This window comes from Neurospora tetrasperma (genome assembly GCF_000213175.1).
Source record: "Neurospora tetrasperma FGSC 2508 unplaced genomic scaffold NEUTE1scaffold_81, whole genome shotgun sequence".
Lineage (NCBI taxonomy): Eukaryota > Fungi > Ascomycota > Sordariomycetes > Sordariales > Sordariaceae > Neurospora > Neurospora tetrasperma.
In genome coordinates, this window is record NW_009799179.1 from 3574756 (window position 1) to 3595612 (window position 20857).

The 20857-nt window shown below is 48.6% G+C and overlaps 6 protein-coding genes across 6 annotated transcripts; 4 read left to right on the forward strand and 2 right to left on the reverse strand.

Moving 5' to 3' along the window:
- Positions 1-762: 762 nt before the first annotated feature.
- Positions 763-1181, forward strand: NEUTE1DRAFT_53043 (uncharacterized protein; the record flags this gene model as incomplete). The annotated part of the gene is made up of 2 exons (XM_009857586.1): positions 763-952; positions 1120-1181. The coding sequence occupies 2 exons, from the start codon at positions 763-765 to the stop codon at positions 1179-1181; spliced, it is 252 nt and encodes an 83-aa protein (XP_009855888.1).
- A 210-nt stretch (positions 1182-1391) lies between these two features.
- NEUTE1DRAFT_90331 (uncharacterized protein) lies at positions 1392-2158 on the reverse strand (the record flags this gene model as incomplete). The annotated part of the gene is made up of 2 exons (XM_009857587.1): positions 1392-2008; positions 2075-2158. 2 exons carry the CDS (start codon positions 2156-2158, stop codon positions 1511-1513), a joined length of 582 nt encoding a protein of 193 aa, XP_009855889.1.
- Positions 2159-6393: 4235 nt separating this feature from the next.
- Positions 6394-8490, forward strand: NEUTE1DRAFT_105241 (uncharacterized protein; the record flags this gene model as incomplete). Its single annotated transcript, XM_009857588.1, has 1 exon — positions 6394-8490. One exon carries the CDS (start codon positions 6394-6396, stop codon positions 8488-8490), a length of 2097 nt encoding a protein of 698 aa, XP_009855890.1.
- Positions 8491-11027: 2537 nt separating this feature from the next.
- Positions 11028-11234, reverse strand: NEUTE1DRAFT_54770 (uncharacterized protein; the record flags this gene model as incomplete). Its single annotated transcript, XM_009857589.1, has 1 exon — positions 11028-11234. The coding sequence occupies one exon, from the start codon at positions 11232-11234 to the stop codon at positions 11028-11030; it is 207 nt and encodes a 68-aa protein (XP_009855891.1).
- Positions 11235-15408: 4174 nt separating this feature from the next.
- On the forward strand, positions 15409-18301 carry NEUTE1DRAFT_105242 (uncharacterized protein; the record flags this gene model as incomplete). Its single annotated transcript, XM_009857590.1, has 3 exons — positions 15409-15454; positions 15519-15523; positions 16742-18301. 3 exons carry the CDS (start codon positions 15409-15411, stop codon positions 18299-18301), a joined length of 1611 nt encoding a protein of 536 aa, XP_009855892.1.
- Positions 18302-19143: 842 nt separating this feature from the next.
- On the forward strand, positions 19144-20491 carry NEUTE1DRAFT_90338 (uncharacterized protein; the record flags this gene model as incomplete). Its single annotated transcript, XM_009857591.1, has 2 exons — positions 19144-20132; positions 20200-20491. 2 exons carry the CDS (start codon positions 19285-19287, stop codon positions 20489-20491), a joined length of 1140 nt encoding a protein of 379 aa, XP_009855893.1.
- Between the last annotated feature and the right edge of the window lie 366 nt (positions 20492-20857).

Below are 20857 nucleotides of genomic sequence, written 5' to 3' on the forward strand. Positions count from 1 at the left end.
CTATTTCATTTTTTTCCTTTTTATTGGGTTTTTTTACCCTCTCTTTTGCTGCTCTCGCCCTGGCACATCGATTTCCTTCCGATTCCAGTTCGCCTTCTTTGTGTGAACAACTTTCCCCTCGAAGTATCTCACAATTGGTGTTGTCGGACAAAGGAGCTGGTTGATCATCCACTTCAGGATCGTTCAAACCAACGCGCTAAAGCATTCTTCCGCTGCATTCCTGCGCTTATTCTTCGCCAGCTTTCTATACAAGCTCAACACTTCGTTATGACCGTGTTTCTCATCAGCCACGGCGCGTTGATACAGCAGCTTTGTTGATGCAACACTGCAGCTATCCCGATCGACCTTGAGATCAGTTTCGGGCGGCTACGGACCAACAAACTTCATGATGACGAGATGATCACTCAGCATACACTGGAATACTCAAGTCCCGGTCTTCACGTATGATTGTCTATCACCTCCTCACCCCATCTCACAACGAGGGCAGCTAGACTAAACGTCTCTCGAACAATCGTGGAGATCCACATTCGGAACTTCATTCTCAACCGTCGACACGCAACAGTTGTCGAACGGGCACTTTTCAGAACTTCCCTCTTGGTCGAATCCAAAGAGAACCACCGCAGTATTGAGTTCGAAGCGCACCTTGGACAACGCACCTCACCTCACCTCACCAAGTGACGGAGTACGGATACCACCACGAGCCAGTGCTATGAACAGAGAAGCAAAACGACGACGACGAAAACGGAAGAAGAAGAAGAAGACATGCCCCACTCAACATTAGAAGAGCCCGAGCCCGCCTTCTGCAGGAGGTGCAAGGAAATAAGACCAGTCGGCCATACAGAACACGGCAGGCGTGGTGCGAGCGGAGAAGGGGGACTGGAGAGTGTCACGGCTACTGCTCCTAGGGGTACTTTTCGACCTCCACGTATGATCAGGCAGGATGCGACTGTTGGTCAGTCGGATTGAGCATACGTACGTGTCTACCACCACGTGGGGAAGCACCACAATCATGAATGGGGATGGGAACTCGATATTACCTGTTGGCGATTCGTTTTGGTTGGCTACTATCAGAGTGATTTGGTTGGATCAATACGGGAGTCTTTGGAAACTGAAATCCAGTCAGGACTCCGAATGTGAGAACAGGGACGGTCTCTAGTCGAGAACTACTAGAGGATAGATAGTATGCAGGTCCATGACTTGGGTTCTTGGTCACATCTGCTGCTGGATGGGATGGGATTGGGTCTGCCACAGTATGTATACACACACCACAAGGTCATGATCCGGAATTCTGTCTGAGTGGTTTATCAAAGCTGACATACAGCGTGCCATATCGTGTAGTCGAAGAGACGAAACACCAAGACGATCACATCTCACTTTTTTTCTTTTTCAATCAGTGAATAAGCCAGTTCATGTTCATAACATGTTAGTTAATACAGGGTACAGATCCTGACACTCCTCCAACACCATATCGTACAACCTCACAACTTCCTTGCATCAGCATGCAACCTCTTCAGTGATGCCTCTTAGGTTTGTTCTCCTTAGCAACCGTGTCCGCCGGCTCCGGCAGGTCGTACTCCGCGCCCTCCGGCGCAGGACCAATTACATGTCTGATGCCCCTCTCGATAGGCGGAGGCTTATCGGCGACAATCTCGCGGACCTTGTGCTCGACGGTCGGGGCATGCGGGTCGGTGGCGCCTACACCCTCGAGCCCGGAGTGCTCCTTCTTGCGCTTACCGGGATGCATGCCGTGCAGCTCCCTACTCGTCTGGCCCTGCATCGGCCGGCTCCATGTGGCCCGGTTATAGAGGTCCTGGGTGGTGGGACCACGGTAGGCGTCGAGCGGATCAGTGCGTGAAGACGGGTCGACGTCCGGATTGAGAGCCTGGCCGGGGATCTCGTGAATTGGGTTCGGAAGATAAGTGTGCTCCTCCGGCGCGGTGCCGGGTGGGAAAGTCTTTGCGTGGAACTCGGGCGCGCGTTCGTTGCCTACATGGTGGCCGGGTTGGTGCTGATGGGTGGCGTGGGTCAGGCATCCTGAAACCGGAAGAAAGAGTGTGTTTGGACTGATACTTACGCCAGAGTTGGTCATGGGCTTAGAAGGAGGGACCTTGGCGTGGAACTGGCCCTGGTTGGTAACGGAATCGGGGTTGGCAGACATGGTGAACGATTTCTTTTTGACTTGGTACTTGTGGATTTGGGTGGTGAGGTTGGGTTGTGGTGGGTTTACAGGTGCTGAATGATTTATTTTTATTGTTGTTGACGTTATTTTTTGGTGGACGAGCACAAAGAGGCCCACGTGAGCTCAAATAGGTTCTAGACGTTGATGTAGCCCGTTGTGGTGTAAAGGATAGCTGTAGTCATGATGTCAACCTTACGGTCGTTGACATCATCCGAGTCGTATGGTTGTCTGGAGCGGTCTAGATGAATGCCCCAGTCTTGTATCCTCCTACTCCGTACAACAGCTGGACTTCGTGATACATGGAATCTCGACTCGCTGGTACGGAAAGTCAAATCGGCGAAGACAGGAGACATCGCCATGTCTTGGCACGGTTGGTAGGTGTTGAAGAGCATCTCATCGAGCCATGCCCGGTAGAGCCACGCTGTCAGCCGATATCCGGTTGCTACGACGTGCCTCCGGTTTCCCCAATTTACCCGGATCAGTATATACATGTACTTCAACTACTTGCGTCATGACTATGCTGACATAAAAGCAGCGGCCTCTTACATCTCTTTAATACTTGCTGTCATCGTCTCGTATTCGGACTATCAGTTGCTACGACAGGTATGCAACCGCTGTCAAGGTGGGACATTTGACTTTTGACGGTCAAAACTGCTGACATAATGCACAGATTCGGGAGCAGTTATATAGTAAGGAAATGTAACTCCTGTCGCTAGGTATGGTCCAAGCATATATCCAAGATGCTGCAAGTCATGGTAGGTTGGTGTTGATGGTGATGTTGTTGAGGTGTCGCCGCATGCAGTCGAAATAACGGTCTTGGATCGGTGGGGTGCAATAGCCCGTTCTACGGGAGGTCCAGCGCTAGGGAAGGAGCACGGGACGGAGGCGGTTCGCACATGCGATGCACTGTGGGGTTCCTGCATTCCACCTCAGCCGCTGTCTTGCAAATGTGGGTGCACATGCCCTGCTGGGCGTTCATCCAAGTTCGCGCTCGGGCTGCGCCGTTGAACGTTGGGCGGCATTCCATCGACAAGTTGGCTTTATTTGAATTCTGTTGTATAAGGTGTTGATCGTCAGTTCTGGACCAGTGCTGCGCGGGTTGTGGACCGCGAGAAGGCTTCAATCCATGCGGTTTCCTTTCCTGCTCCTTCTTTGCAGCGGCCACCTGCCATGATGTAATGGCGGGGCACTTTTTTGCAGAGGGCCGGGCGTCGGACGGTCAGAAGCCCTCCAGGGGCCCGACCTCATCCATCATCAAGCAATACCACCGGCAGGGGAAATATCTTAAAGGTAGAGGTAGTCATGTCGGATCCTTCCACCTTACCTGTCTGTACCTACCTTAGGTATGTACATAGATAGGTAAGGTATCATATGTTCTCAATACACCCCGCTGTCCGGCATTCGAAGCTTTCCATCCGGTTGCATTTATCCGCCGCCCCCAACCTCTGTACATACCATTAACAAAGAGGATGGCTGGCGTCGCGTTCTGTGTTCGTCCGCAAGGTAATATTTTTAGCTTGTGCTAGTCTGAGTACCTCTAGCTTCAGCCAACCACCGAGTGGTGATTGCGCTGATCTTCCTCTACGACCAACTGAACCTCAGCCTCCCGAGCGTAACCACAAAAGACACCCCCAATTCGTAGTTGCTGGTGCATTGTAGCCACTTCCAGGTTTTGACTGTGCCCCCCCACTGTTTGAGGACAATGCCGCCCTATTGGACGTCGTAAGGAACTCTTGACACTTCCACTGGTCAATGCTTATCACAATGGCACCTTTGGTCAATTCAATGCCTACGTCGGTCTCGGGGACCCATATACGCAGTATATGCAATCACGAGTGAGCTGCCTGACTCCCAAGGCAAAGTTGTTTCTGACATTTCTCTCTGAAACCCTTGATGTCGAGGCTTTACGGTCTTTGGGCGCCGAACGAGAAGGATTTTCTCTGATTTTCCCTCCACCTTCCTTCCTTGGAAGGGGGGCGTGTCTTTCGGTTGCAGCGAGACAGCCCACTGAACACCTTGTGTGGGCTGATTGCCTGTTACCAGAGTGTTGAAGTTAAAAATGTGAACTTTGGCGGCATAGTCCTAATGCAAAGTTTTGTTCTTTACATCTTTTTTGTTGGAGACAAGTACGTGACGGACTGTTGTCCGATTGTGGGATGGTGATTTGCAATGGCTGTGGACAAATTATGGCCTTGTCAAAGAAAAAAAAAATGCATTACCAAGAAGAAGGTCTGTGCATCCGTCACCAAGGTAAAGAAAGATGCTCACCAACATGTGCATTACCAAGGAGAAAAGACATTACCAAGGCAAAAAAAGATGCATTACCAGGGAAAAGGTGCATTATCTGGAAGCAGATGTATTACTAAGTACATACTGTGTAAGAAAGGGACTCGGTATCCAGGTCCAGACAATGTCCGTGCACCTCCAAGGTCGCGAGTCTCAAGAGTCTGGTTGGAATACTCCGTCGTTTTCGCAGCTCAGCATTCACAAAATGGGTCTTTTTGGGTGAGATATTGGATCAAAATCTGTGCATGTAGGCATCTTTGCACACACTACTGCCCGTCCCTAGTGATGAGTGTGGAAATGGAAAGAGATATTGAGCACTGTGCATGAGACGCTCTAATCAGGGGCAGTTCTCTGGACCTACTATGCAGTGACTACCGGCCCCCCTAAGAGAAGAAAGAAGAAAATTAGCCTCGAAACAAACCAGAAAGGGGCTCAAGGGGCTTCTTTCCTGCTCTCTCTCTGTCCCTCTCTCTCTCTTTTTTTTTATCTTTTATTTTTCCCTCAGTGAATTTCAACCTGTGTTGAAGGTTAGCAATATCATTTGTATCTTGCGGGTGTAAATGTTTACGATTGAAACGCATTCCTCTACCCATGTTCCATGGACCCCTAACATCTCAGGACCACCATGCTAGAAGTACCTCTAGTGTAAAAGCATATTGAGACACGCCTCTCCCCCGCCCTCCACGCAAGTCCCCGCCGTCAGCGCTGGCTGAATCCCGGTCGCTGGGAACCGCTGGAACTACTGGGGCGGGGTGACAGGCTCCACCAGGTAACCACCAACCACCACCCGCTTCCCTCCGCGCATCCACACTCCAGCCCCAGTGCAGCCATCCAGCCATCAGGTCCAGCCAGGGGCATCACATCCCGGTGCAGGACGACAGTCCACTGATCCCGTCCACCATCCCACCCTCCAGCTGCACTTGGTCTCGGGTGTGCCAGCCCTTTTTGGTCCAATGCGATGGCAATGCGACGGGACGCCAACCGCCGCAAAAACACATTCTAGGTAGGATTCAGCCGAATGAGTGTCGGGCAGGCTCTGCCTTGGCCGGCCACTGTTAGGGAACCGAGAAAAATCACCTCGCGTCACACACTTGACGACAACCTCATCCTTTGCCGACACACGTCCGCTCAGGACCGCATAGCCTTTCGATTTTGATATCTTCGAGCATTTACTTCGAAGAGCCTTCTCTTGGAGCGATTCTAAAACTACCAGGCACCAGCCGTTTATTGCGGGGGTTGTCCACGGATGCCCCAATACTACACTACACTCACTTCCACTTTTATCGGCGTTCCGAGACAAAGCGTCATTGTTTGTTTTGTCGCCTGGCATCCGGTGTGGACGGTCCCACGAGTCTGCGACACTACAACACCGGGAACACCTCGCTTGTAATACCCTTCTGTTTTTGTCTCTGGTATGCTGCCTCCTGTCCGATTCCTTGCGGCTGTTGCTCATTTGGTCTGTCCTCATGCTAAGTTATTCAATGTACACAACAGTTGAACATCGTCTTTTGTTTGCTTGGATTTCCAAGACATATCTAGTTCCAGTCGCCGCGGGAATCGACATTCTTCTTTCCCCTCATCTGCATCTGCGGCCGTTTGGACCCGAGCGCTCATGACCTACGCTGCAAGTCGACCACAGAACCCCTAATTGATGATCTCGTCTGAACTTGTTGCTACACGTACACTCCTGCGCCCTCCCATCCACTCGCATCTTGTCCTCGTATCCGAGAATGGCACAGTCGAGATATTCATTTGACGACGACCAAATGGCGGAACGCGAACCTCTTGGTTCGTCAACATCTCCATACCATTCACGAAACCAGTACTATCCGCCCTCGCGTTCCCAGCAACAGTACCAAAATTCATTCCGTCCGCCGTCCGCATCCCGACCCGGAGCCCATCCGGATTCTGCCTTTGAGCGACTTCGTATGGAGAGACGCAAGAGTCAAGGACAATCATCAGAAAGGAGTAATGGCGATGGCAACTTCAGAGCGTACATACCAGCTGGTACGGCATCCAACAGCTACGAGCCACAAGATATAGTGTCGCCTATATCCCCTCCCCAGCCGCCTCCTCATCGCGCCGAGAGAAGATCGTGGGGCAATGATCAGGTTAGCTACTCGGAGTCCCAACGACCTAGGCCCTTCAGCAACATCACTCCTGGAGCGGACGACTTCAGCAATGCTGCTGCCGGTGGTGTGACGGGGATTGCGCTGACTGTCGCTGACCAGACTGCGAGGGAGAGCGGACTCAACGCACTTGACGGCCCCGCTTACCCACAAGAATACGACCAACAACCTACTCCAGGGCAATTTCAAAGCCAACAGAACCCCGGGCCCAATGCGCGCGACGCATCGAACTATTTCCAGGCGCAGATGCCTTATGCCAGTCCGTATGCACAAAACAGCGGGCCCCCTAGCCTACAAAGCAGTTCGCAGGCATTAAATGCTGCGCAATATGCGCCGGGGGCCGGTACACCTGGGCAGACAAGTCCCTCCAGAAGCCCACGTCAAGGTCCTGGTACGACAGGTATCTACACAGACGATCCCTTTCTGAGCTATGGCCGTCCTCAGCCACCAGGTCTGGGGGTTGTCGATCCGCTCGCTGCTCTTGATGATGATGACGATGACGGGCTCAATTACCACCGCAAGTCGAAAAGGAACAGCATCCTCAGCCTCGGTAATGGGAGCAACAAGAGCGCTGGAGCCGTTGCTGGCACCGCTGCGGCTGGCGGCGTCATTGGCGGTCTGGCCAGCCGTAATGAGAGCGGTAATGTCTCTGGCTATACTCCGATCAAAAACAACGTCCAGATGACCGACACTATACATGCGGCCAGTCCATATAAACCAGGTTTCGTAGCTGAAAAGCCTGGGTGGAACTCTACCGGCAAGTCGAGGAGTAGGGGCAAGAAGTGGAGGCTAGCGGCCATCCTGACGCTTGGACTTCTTGTTGCTGCCGCCATTGTCCTCGGAATTGTATTCGGTGTTGTGCTCAAGCGCGGCGGCGAAGACAAGAAACAGGGCGATTCCGCTGCTGATGACATGCAAAATAATGGGGATCTCGACATCAACTCCTCCGAGATCCAGGCGCTCATGAATAACCCCGGCCTACACAAAGTCTTTCCGGGTATAGATTATACGCCACTCAATTCCCAGTACCCGGATTGCATCCACAACCCTCCTTCGCAAAACAGCATCACTCGTGATATCGCGGTTCTGTCACAGATGACCAACACAGTTCGGCTTTACGGCACCGATTGTAACCAAACCGAGATGGTCATCCACGCGCTGAAGCAGCTGAAGCTCGACAACACGATCAAGATTTGGCTGGGCGTCTGGCAGGATGGCAACACAACGACTAATGATCGTCAGCTCTCCCAGATGTGGACAATTCTCGACAGTTATGGCGATAAATGGTTCAAGGGTCTTATTGTAGCTAACGAAATTTTGTTCCGCAAGGAAATGACTCTCGCTAGTCTGAGCACACTACTCTCCGACGTCCGTACGAACCTCACCTCTAGGGGCATGAAGCTACCAGTGGCAACCAGCGATCTTGGCGACAACTGGGATGAATCACTGGCCAAAGTGAGCGATTACATCATGGCGAACATTCACCCTTTCTTCGGCGGCGTCAACGCCAAGGATGCAGCAGCATGGACCACGACTTTCTGGAAAGACCATGCTGGCACCTTTATGAAATCAGATAAGTCTAAAAACATCATCAGCGAGACTGGTTGGCCGTCACAGGGTGGGTCGGACTGCTACCCGGATACCAAAAGTACCAACTGCCCGGGTCGTGCGGTGGCTGGCATTACCGAGTTGAACCAGTTCATGAGCGATTGGGTATGCCAGGCCCTCGCCAACGGAACCGAGTATTTCTGGTTCGAGGCCTTTGACGAGCCATGGAAGATCCGGTTCAACACCAAGGACCAGCAATGGGAGGATCACTGGGGTCTCATGGACGTCGACAGGAATCTCAAAAAGGGAATCAAGATTCCGGACTGTGGTGGCAAGACGGTTGCCTGAGCAACAAGACAAGATTTCTGGCGCCAATGCTGCGCATTGCGACCGTGGCCTTGTCTCTGACGTGGTCTAGGACACCAACAAGTTAATATTGGTTTGACCATCATGGTATAACGGCTGTGCTGCTGCTTCGAGGACAGTAAAGCTAGAAAGGCTTTGGCATGTATATGATGGAATGATGCCGAGGGGTAAGATCGATAGATCTTGCGATGCGGACGTGGAAAAAGATTCACGAATTTCTGTTTCACAAGCGTTAATTTGGCGTTCATACAGCAATACAAAGGATATTGTGTTTATTATATGGCCTGATATCTCTTGGCTTAGTCGATAGAAGTCCTTCGGGGAGCCTCTGTTTTTTTTGGTTCTTTTTCCATGCTCGATCGCAATATATTTCATGGATATGGGTGACAAGATATTGCTGCTAGGGCTTGCTTTGCTGGACTTGAATGGTTAGGACTGCCTTGGATTGCGTGGCCTTGCATTACCATTAGCTCTCTTGCCAGCTGCTCTATCATTCTTCGACATAGATCACACAGCCCTTCGCTCTTCGATTCTTCTTGCCGCCTGGGTGGGCAATCTCTCTCTTGAATATGATGGCATATTAGTCACCACCAGCGCATAAGACGTTGAGTTTCATATTGGACATACACAAATCCACCTACATGTCACTTCAACGGTGGACAACCAGTCGGTCGGTAGGCTTCTCCAGATCGGTCCGTCCGTGTAAAAGCTCCCCACCCCCCAACCATCTTCTCCCTCCCGCCTACCACTTAGGCGAAGGGAGTATTGTTGAGAAAATATGACATGTCAAGTGTTTGAGGAAACATGGCACGAAACAGTTGAGGCCTCCGACGGCCAGTCCTTCCAGTTCACCGTAACGGGTTATCAGCCTCCGAAGAGATTGGAAGTTTGGAAGGAACATTGGAGTATCCCAACTCCCAGTTGTCATTCCACGTGTTACCAAAGATATGTCTGCGGCGACAAGATAAAGAGTAGTGCTTGTTATTGGTAATTGGTGGGTAGCAAGGTATGTAGCCGTGACCGTGATCTTGACAGCTGCTGTCATCATGGCCGTGAGACTGAGAAGTCGTGACCATGACCGTAAACCGTGAATGTAACCGTAATCGTGGTTTCACATTTCAGAGATTGAACATAGGTAAGCCATTGACATTGTCAGACAGAGACCCACTCGACGAACCGATCTTACTGGATCAGCCCGAAGGTAGTTGGAGTAAAGAGAGAGAGAGATATAGAGAAAGATAGGGAGTCTAGAGCAATAGTCGCGATGATAGTTGTGGTCGAAGTAGTGGTCAAACATAGTAGTAGTAGATGAACGTAGGTGATCTGTCGGGTAACACAGCCATGAGGAAGCCCAAATACCCATATGGGCGACGACACTAACGTACTGTGAAGAGCTGTCAGTCAGATCTAGGAAGATCTGAAGTGATGTGATGTGATGCCAATGGTTCTTTATCAAAGGAGGCGGGTACACCGCTAATAGACCGTTGTCGTCGTGTATATATATATATTATACATGCTACCCTGTAATATGCCCATCCCGTCAATTCCACCTTGGCAACGAACGGTAATGGGGTTGAAGATAATGAAGTTAAACCGATATGCAACTGCGTAATCTGCCAATTAATTCCGTGGCGTTTTGAAGAGTCATCCAGGATGTTGGATGTTGAGTGTCCCTGTTGGTGTTGGATTTGGGGTGTGAACTATGAATGTGAACCGGAGTCAACAGGCGAGCTGGGAAATTGTTCACTTTCATGGCTGCTTTCCTCTCTTCTATAATCGACTTTATTAGATCGATTCTTTACGCTTTCTGCCCGGCTTGTTATATGGCTCGCTAGCTAGCTAGGCCTCGTTTGGTCAACCATTTTCTCTCACAATCTGGATGTTTTTTATAGCTTCCTCTCTCCTGTGTTCTTCGTTAGCTTTGTTACTCTTTCGTCGATCCGTGGTCTTCGCCTTCATTCGGCCCTCTTTTTCTTTCTATGCAAAAAGTTTCTTCTCGGTCAGGCAATGGTGTCTCTGTATCTGACAACGCGATAGACACTGCGGCGTTGTGCGCCTCAATCAAGGCATGGAGGGTGAATAGCTTGACAAGCCTTCTGCCAAGGATATCAGGTATGATGCAGAAAAGACACCATAGGACGACAATATCTGAAACGCTTACTCCTTTCAACGTACATCACTGTCTCGTCTCATGACTTCTTACGGGAATAGTTCAGGCTCATAAGACAGAGATGGTCAAAGTCGGTCCAAGGTCCGAATGTGAGTTTCTTGCCTGGAAGTTGGCATCAACTGGATGTTGACAGTAAGCCAAGAAGACCAAATTCGACCTTTCTCTTTCTTGTCTGTTTCAGAAAGAGCTCCAACTCCTGTCGAGTCACGGAAGTGATGACAAATTGTTTTATAAGCGCAAGCATGCGAATGGACAAGATACTACCCGACAGCAAGAGACAGGACCTCGAAAAATTCAGCAGAGATTATCCGACCTAGCCGGCCCTTTTCTCATCATTTTGCAAAACATCTCAAGCCACTGGCTCGGTGTTGGTTTCATTTGTCTCTCCTCGTTCTAAAAGGGTAAACCTCCGTACACCCACCCCAAACCTATATACACCCAAAAACCAGGGAAATGTGGGACCGTGTAGCTGATGATACCTGATATTGTAAATCCCGTTTTTACCCGCAAAATTTCGTTTTTCAAATACACGCAACATTTCCTCTAACTTGGTCATTTCTTTCGCTCTTTTTCACACAGCCAATTGCACCAGCACCAGTATTCTGCACGCTATTATACTAGTACTTTATACGTATCTACACTAGCGCTTTGCATACAATAGTACTATACATATACCCTCAACGTACATAATCTTACTCAAATTAATTAATTTTAATTATCTACAATTGCTCTTAATTACGTACAATCGCTAACAGTTAATAGATATTACCTTCTTCTACACAGCAGCCTCATCGCCGTCGCGATTTAACTACTTTATCGTCTATATTTGCAAATAGTCATACCTCCTTCGACAGCAATATTAAATAAGCTATCCCACCTAATAATAGCGCCTTTATTCTCCTACCTACCGATTTAAATACTACTATACAAAAGATTATTGAAATATACCGCCGCTATAAATTCAGCGTATCTATACTTCGCACTGACTACTTTATAGCGGGACTATATAAGGGCGAATTTTACTACAAAATCTATCACTATAACTATACTGAAGCTACGCCTAATATAAATGTAAATCCCTATAAGAAACGTCGTACAACCACCAGAAAGATCGCTAATAAATATCCCTTCTATATTGTAGTTTAATACTTAAAGAAGAACGGTTATAAATATTCAATATAGGCGATCGATCGTACGTACTAAGGCTATCTCCCATTGAAAGACTTATCTTATTATTTAATCTTCCAATAATAGTCTCTCGATACAAAAAGCTACAAATATTATACAAGTCTCTTTCGCCAATAAGAATTAACCGTATATAATATATATATATAACGGTTAAGAAGTAATACTCTAAATTACTCTTTACGTACAAAGACCTTAATAATATACGCTAGAAGTTACACCAGCAAAATAACGGAGGTTATACTAATATATAAATATTCGTACGCACCGTCAATAACAAAGAGGTTATTACGCTTAAATACTATTAATTTAATTACTACTATAACAATAAGGGTTAATAAAAAGAGGAGCCTACTATACTTCGCTATAGTCTTTAGTATATAATTAAGTAAAGAAAGATATAGAGGCGATATTTATATATTCTATTACTCGACGGTACATATAAAACAAATCGGTATTATATACTAATAATATAGGGTATTATAGTTACCCTTGAACGGTTATTAATACTAATTTTTTAAATAGCTATTAATAATGAGAAGGATAAGGGATTTGGCTAGCTGGTTGAGTATATTAAAAAGATTATAAATAATTTATCAGTTCTTGAACTAACGGTTATTATTACTAATAGTAATAACTAACTTATTAAAACTATTAACCGAATCTTCCTAAACGTTTAACGTTAATATTATATATAGTATATTAACTATAATATTATTAAGTACTTCAAAGATAATTAGGAGCGTATAGAGCCAAATAGTAATAAATAGTAGTCTAGTAATTAGAGTAAGAATAGCGAAGAATCTAGTAAGGAGGAGGATAACAGCGATAACTCTAGCGGTAGTCAAACGGCAGCACAGCAAGTACAGCGAGAAGCAATAGATTAATATAATTAAAATAATCTCGATCGATTATACTGCATACACAAAAAGATCAAAACAACTACCAAAATATAGGCTAAATTAAGCCCACTCCCCACGAGGATTACTAATATTTGGGTAGGGTTCTTTTATATATAATAATATATAATTTATACCCCGTTAGTCCCGGAGTTTGAAGCCACCTTATTCCTTCTATATTATTAACTTAGGGGAATATAAGAAGCTATTATTAAATAGATCGCGGCCGATTTATTCCCTTATAAGAAGAAGTAGGCTAATTACTATACGAAGAACTATTTCAACTATAAGCATCGGACTACATCGCTAAGTAAATTCAACAATAGCTCCCTCAAATTATATAGGTTATTTATTCGTAGCAGTTTAATAAATCTATACTATACTAATAATAAGTATATTACCCGCCGTTATACCCATTTTAAGGAAAAGATTACAAAGGCAGCCTCACGCGTACGTATAAACTAGATCGGGCGCCTATAGGTAGGCAATACTCCTCTTAATATAACGGCGTAGGTATATAAATTACTTACTCGCCAATATAATTAATTGAAGGCTATACTCCCTATTATAAATTACCCTAATATACTGTTTAAACTATATATTAAATAGTTTAAAGCCTAGTATAGCCTCCCTTATACCTACGAGATAGAGGTAAAGAGGGAAGCTAGTAAGATAGTCTTAGTTACTAAGGATAATTATTATCTATTTTAGCATCTAATTTAATAACGGGTAAAATTATTACTATCCCTTCCCCGGTCATCCTTATACTAACTACTACATTAGAATTCGGTAGATAGATATTTACGTCTTCGCTTGGCCGCTAAGGGTATGCCTAAAGGTCGCCCCCCTAAATAGGGTAGCCTATTTGGCGATAAAGCTATTCTACTAAGTGGGTCATTTAGCCAGGTGACCTAGGGTAAGAAAGCTAGTACAGTGGCGCCCCGTAATAGATCGAGGAATACCCAGCCCATATGGGCTTCAGTACGGCGCAACTACTCCCAATACGAGTTGGGGCCCAATATTAAGTAGTTAGATACCCAAGACGAAATACGTAGTTGTATTAAGGTAGTTAACGAAGATAAGGATAAGGATAACGAGCTAGGTAGATATTGGGAGGCGAGAGTAAGAGAGTAGATAGCGAGAAAGGAGGCGAGAGAGGAGGCTATTGAAATATTATCAACAGCCTCCTCTGACGAGCTATCTAAATTGTCAGATATTAGTATTTAGAGTAGAATAGAGTAGAGTAGAGTTCCCTCAACACTATGAAAGTATTACTAGATTGGCGCTGTCAGATTTGCTATATGGGATTTACTACATAGGATTTACTAGGTCAGAATGTGCAAGACATTACAAATCACGGTTTTTACAGCTAAAACGACGTATTTTACATGACAGCTGACATCCCTCCTTTTTGGGTGTATGTAGGTTTGGGGTGGGTGTGCGGAGGTTTACCCTTCTAAAATCTGACATAGTCATCACAGATCCAAGCCAACACTTCAATGTCAAACCATGAGATGACGAAAGAGTAGCAACACCTTGTTGACCCAAGCCATGTCCTCTTACTCCGCCCAACGAATTATTGATAATTTTTTTTCCACCGCCGACGCTCTAGCCGCCTACGTCTCATACAAGCGGACGAGCTGGGTCATGCCTGTCTGCAATGCTGCGGTGCTGCAGCGTGTCAACCCTTTGCAGGAACTCGCAGGATACATTACGCATACGCATCTCGAATATAGGTGCCCAAGCAGGATGGATAGAAGTCTTCTGTGAAACGTCAATATGCCTCCTCAGCCCAAAGGTAGAATACTCACATGTTGTGTAACTTGAGCACATGTAACAACGGCTTATGGTCTGTTACACAATACCAGACTGACATGCTGTTTGGGTACTAAGTAAGCGGGTGGGTAGGTCCTCTATCTGACCATTTCGACATTCTCTCATAATAGGATCGGAGAGAAAGGCGTGTAGTTTCTCCAAGAACTCAAACGGAAACAGAATCCTCTATGTCTGCTTGCGGTCTGGACCCGGAGTTTACAAAGTGTAACTGAACCGTATCTCGACGAAGCCCGAATCTGTGGTTTCATCTTTGGTTAGGTCGATGTACACAAAATAGAGAGCACACTTCAAAACGATAACAAAGCGGGTGTGTCGAGTGATGGTTCTTTTGTGGGATCCTGTGAGAAGACTGGCTTGTCTACTTACGAGTACCGGTTGGGCCTGATTTGATATGCTCTGACTTGATATCCTGCGTCAGTGGCCTGGTATATGATGCTGCTTCGAATGGCCTTGAATCGACCAATCCAGGTAGAATATGAAGACGGGGGACAAGTAGATCAGCTGAGATCATGTCTGACGAGATCTTGTGTGTCGCAAATTGATTGCTTGATTAAGTACCCTGATGATCAGCTTCGGTACTAGTACAGTACCTTTGTAGATCTGTATGTATGTCATCCGGCAGCAGTTGGTTGCGATGACCGGCGACACCTGCGTGGCGTAAGATATTTTTGCCAATTGGGTCATGGTTTTCCCAACACGTCCTCTCTATTAGTCAGGAGCCAGGTCCGAGAGGGTGGTAATCCCCATGCAAGCAGACGCATTGACGGGCCACAAAAGATCAAACCAACAACATAAACACAAGTTAAGGAAATGAGAGGTGTCATGGCTGGCAAGGCTGAGGCCAGGAGGAATTTTTGTAAGTATAGGACGCTGACGACATATGGATGCCTGTCAAATGTCGACAAGCGGTGGAATGACAGGTAAGGTTGTTTCGAGGTAATCATACCTACTGGGACTGAGGGTTATACCTGCGGTGAGTAATCCCCCAGAACCCCTTCGCGGTGTTCGTGGAGGAATGGTGAAGAAAGAAATTGCCGAAGGGCCAGAATCCCGTCAGAGTAAACTTGGCATCATAAAGCATGATGCGATCGAAGATAAGTTGAAGCCACAACCGCCGGCAATGCTCTGGCCTCAGTGTGGAATGATCACCAGGCGTGATAAGATCAGGGGTGTGATTGGAGACCGACTGGGGAATCGAGTGATGTAGCAGCTATGCGGGCGGGGGTAGTATAGGGTGGCATGCATGGTGGTACTGATTTGACCTTCCCCTGGGAACGCTTCATTTGCTAATAAGCCCAGTATTGCGACCTAGCATCTTGCCCGGGTGTGCCAATCTGGCACCTACCGAGCCAACAACGAATCTTGATGGAGTCTAGCGTAGGAGCGGCGTTGGACCCCCCAGTGATATGGATAATGGCTGGCCGTATGGGTCAGGGTTGATATGCATTCGTTGTTGCAGTTTGTTGTCCTTTTGTGAAGGTGTCAACTGAGCAGGCGCTGGCAAGGGCTCTCAATATTAGTATAGGATGGTCTCGTAGACTAAGGTGCTGGCAGATATAACAGCGGCTGGATGGAGACTCCAGGTGTCACCTGGATTTCCCGCCGATGTCATCTAGATTCCATATCCCTTCATCCCAGAACGCCCAGGGTTTCCTCATAGCGCTCTCCCGGTTCGGACATACTATTGACTGCGTCAGCAAATTTCAGCATATAAGTTGATGTGACTCTGTAGCCGGCTTTTTGGGGGGTCACATCCAAACGCTGATGAGTATGCACAGTCCGTACGGTGTCTAGAGTCCGTATCCTTCGCACAATTTGGGACCCTTTGCTAACGGTTGAGAAGGACCGCGCCCGATTCATCGAAGGAGACCTGTCGTGGTTTCCTTTTTGGTCCAAAGCCATTCCAGTTGAGGGTTGAGAGGTGGTCCAGAGGTAACAGAGCCTCCTGATTTGGCACTGTAACTTTGTTTGCCAAGGTCACGGCTAACGCATCCGAGTCTAGAATCGGGGCATCTTCCAGATCAACATAAACGTGAGACCCAGCTGTTCAGCCAAGAAGCGCTGTGCATCCAGCCCGTGACACCTCTCTAAGGGACGACACAACATCGGACTACTTGAACTTCCACTAAGATTGGACTGCTAGGTCCGCGAGGAAGATAAATTGGATGGTGCCCTCGCCGTGTTCAGCAAACGAATCGACCACCATCAGCAAAGAGCCTTGACTAAGGAGCTCGACCTCCCTCCTCCCCGTCCTGGGATCTTCAATACCTCCTTGCGTTCTTCCGGTCAACTTGCAGAGGCCACTTCCCCCACCGCCAACATGGCTCCGTACATACAGGAGCCGGACATGCTGTCCAGCTCTGGGTACTGGGTTGTAGATAGGAGGATTATGATTGCAATACCCGATTCCAGCGACCACGTGGATCCACAAAGGCTTGCTATTGAATCACCGAAGCATGTCATCAAACACTCGCTGATGGAGGCAAATCCACCGCTTGATACAATCCATGACCTATCATTTGGGGTGGAACTAAAGTTCTTGCTCCCTCTCCTTGTCCAGGGTGAAGAAGATCCGCAACCTGAAGACCACAGAGAGGTCAGCATGACACAGCTGAAAGACAGCGAAGCCACTCGGCGGGAACAGATTTATGAATCCATCGCCAAATCGATAAGCCAAGCGGGGGAGAAGTCGACAACCATCTCTCGAATCACAAAAGATGCAAGCCATGAGCGAGCATTCTGGAAGTCGCACTGGATCGTGAAGAAAGCCAACTCGGCCGAACCCACACCAGAGCAAGCCAATCTAGAGGGCTATGTGTGGCTGTCTGTCGAAGTAAGCTCGCCATCACTGCCAGCCAAAGATGCCGAGACCAAGCATCGGATCGAGGCAGTATTGCGCTCGCTCTTTTCGGGCCACCGTCTGGTCGCAAACTACACTTGCGAAGTGCACGTCCACATCGGACGCACAGACGGACAGCCTTTCAGTCTGGCCACTTTAAAAAGACTAGGGACGCTGCTGTGGATGGGCGAAGAGCAGATCCGGAGTATCAGAAATCCAAGGTCGCCCAACTATCACAATGTGTATACGTGGGGATTCGAGACACGAAAGTACAGTCGCCTGGCTTCGAGGGCTCAAGAACTCGTACTCCGAGAGCATGGGTCGGCGACTTGCCAAGACGGGGTGCTGGTCGAAGATTGGCAGGTGGCCGACGTGCTCAAAACCCATCCGGAAATGCAGGCCAAGGACCGAAAGGCCATCGAGGAGCTGTGGAAAGCAGAATCGCATATGGAGCTGGGACGGTTGTTGTCGGGAGAAAAGAAGCCCTATCGACGACTCGGTTTCAACTTTAGCGCCTTCGGTTTGGAGGACGAACGGGCGCGAAACAACCCTCGGACCATGGAGTTCCGCATGATGGAAGGAACAACCAACATCAATTACATACTGGGCTGGCTGTCCATCTGCAGTGCCTTGGCTGAGGTGGCGGTCTTGAGGTCGGACGGTCGGTACCTCATGGTGTTGGATCGGTTGATAGGACACCGACACGCCCGGTCACGGTCAGTTGGAGCTCGGCGAGAGACCGATTCGGAGACGCAGGGGCAGAGATGCGGTCGAGAGTTTCGAGAGATGATGGATGACCTGGGTGTTCCACGAGACCTCTATCGAGATCTAGAAGCGAAGGTGACACTAGATAACGAAGTATGATTCAGTTAGTGCGGAGTCGAAACTCGTACACACAGAAGCGAATGAGTGGAAGCATTAGTACTTTGTTAGCATCCATGGGCAGGGCTCGAACGGAAAGACTTTGGTTGCATTGGACGCGCAGAGACAGACGGGAGAAGCCATTGAATGAGGGCGGAGGACCGCGAAAGAAGGAGAACAGGAGCCGAGGGTGAGGAAAGTTTCCATCTGAAGAGCACAACAATATTTATGTCAAAGAGGCGAAAAGTGCGGTGGAAGGAAGCAGATCGTGCCAGATAGACTGGTCGAAAGAGGAAGGAGGTCTGGGGTGGTTAAAGCGTACTATAGAGTTACAAGTTTCCTTTTCATACTAGTAGCATCGACCAGGCACTCATCGGAGCGGGAGCATACGGTACGGAAATACAGTGCATTCGTCCTTTCGAATTTTTTTTCCTTGCCGCCGAGAAGTATGGTACACAAGGAAAGCAGCCGGTTCGTTGTATTCGCGACTTGCCGTTGTTGATGACACCGTCGGAATGCAGTACTTGAGTAATGGCGCGTGCACTCTGAGAGTACACGTACGGTCGCCAATTGCGGGGGAACAAATGAATATGTAGGTACTGTACGCAGTGGAGGTAATACCTGACCTATCAGCGCGGCGGACGGGGAAGTGGGTCATGCCTTACGCACGTTCCTCTTTCCGTCAAGGTCCCCAACTGACCGTCAAATCACATTCTAGTTCTTACACTCTAGTAGTACTAGTAGTGTAGAGAAGCAACGAAGCAGTTCTCCATTCAGCGTATCGACACCGTGCTGGCAGCCATCATGACATCATTCCTCCAGGCTGTTTACCCCCATTGACAGTTCAATGAAAGGTCGGGACCTTCAATGTCTCTTCAAAGTCACTGTCTCCCACCTGCAGTCTTATCTCGTCGCGTGATCTAGCTTCCTTCCCTCAACCTTCTTCGATTTACTGAAAACTTTCTGGTCAACCCACCCCTGTCAACATGGCGCCCAGTACAAGAGAGGCTTCCAAGAAGGAGAAGGCTCCTGATGCGGCACCTCCTGCCTCAGAGGCTGAGCCCGGCTCTAAACACAAGGCCGACCCTGATTCGGAAGGCGCCAGCGAATCGCCCAAGGCCAAGCGGAACAAGACGGAGATCGCGGATAGCCATTCGACCAAGAAAGAAACTGAGGAGACCAGGCGTGCTGGCGTCGAAGCCGAGAAGACCGAGTGTCAGAGAGAGGAGAAAGATGACCGAGACAAGAAGAGTGCTGTTGAGCCACACGGTCGAGACGCTCCCAAAGCTGTGCCGTCCAGTATTCTCGAGAAGGGTATCATCTACTTTTTCATCCGTGGCCGTGTCGGCATTGATGAGCCTTCTGACGTAAATGAGATTGCGAGGAGCTACATCATCCTCCGCCCTATCGAGAGGGATGCCAAGCTTGGAAGCGGTCCTATTGGTGATGCTGGCAACAGCCGCTTGTGCGCCATCCCGAAGAAGGTGCTCCCCCAGTCTGGCAAGGACAGGTGGATCGCGTTCGTTGAGAAGACTAGCGCCTCGTTTCAGCAGCTCAAGGATGAATTTTTGGCGTCCAATGACTATGAGACCAAGACAGCGGGTACCAGACACTCCCCCGCCGCAACACCTGTGGCCGAGGGCGTGTATGCCATCACCAGCACTGGGTCCGAGAGCCACCTCGCGTACATTCTCACTGTGCCCGAGGAGCTCGGGGAGGTCCAGACGGAGCTCGGGTTGAAACAGAAAGGCAGCTTCATAATCAGTACCAAAAATCCACAGTATCCTGCCCCACCCAATGCGCGTTTACCAAAGGGTCCAGAGTATCCTGAGGAGTGAGTTCACCATGCCGTATCACGAACCCATGGCTACCAGCAAAAACTAATCACCATTTCTGTACAGGGTCCTCAAAGAGTTCCGATCTCGTCGATGGATGCCCACACAGCCCAAGCACCTCGACATAGTCAATACTCAGTTCCTTCTCATTGGCGAGTCGTCCGGTGTCGAAAAGGTGCTGGAGCCGCAGAAGGCCGATGAGAAAGAGAACAAGGAAGAACCAGCCGAGGAATTGGAGAAGCTTGAGGAGGAGGATTTACAGAGGCTTAAGGGTCTAAGCGATGATGACTCTGGTCGGATCTTTGCGGACTTGGAGGTCAACGCCAATGACTATCCCAAACTACAGACCACGTTCTGAGATTCCAAGTGGAACAGCTTGTCGACGAGCTTTTGACGCCTTCCACCCCGCTTGTGTCAGCATACCGACGCCACATCTGTCGATGGGCTTTACCAACCTACACCACCCAGTAAGGGGATCAGCCACTCGAACCAATGCCTGCCCCTATCCGTTTCCGCGCCAACCGAGGCGTGTATCTGCCAACACCAACAAAAAAAGCCCCAGGCTCGATCCCCCTGCGGTCTGTAGCACAGCTTCCTATGGTAGACGGGCGCCGACCTTCATGTGCCTCTCACAATACCTTGGGTGTTCTTCCAGGCTCCGGGGGATCCTCGAGATTAGTTCATGTAAAATGTTCACATGTGATTTAATTCAATCGCAGAGCTG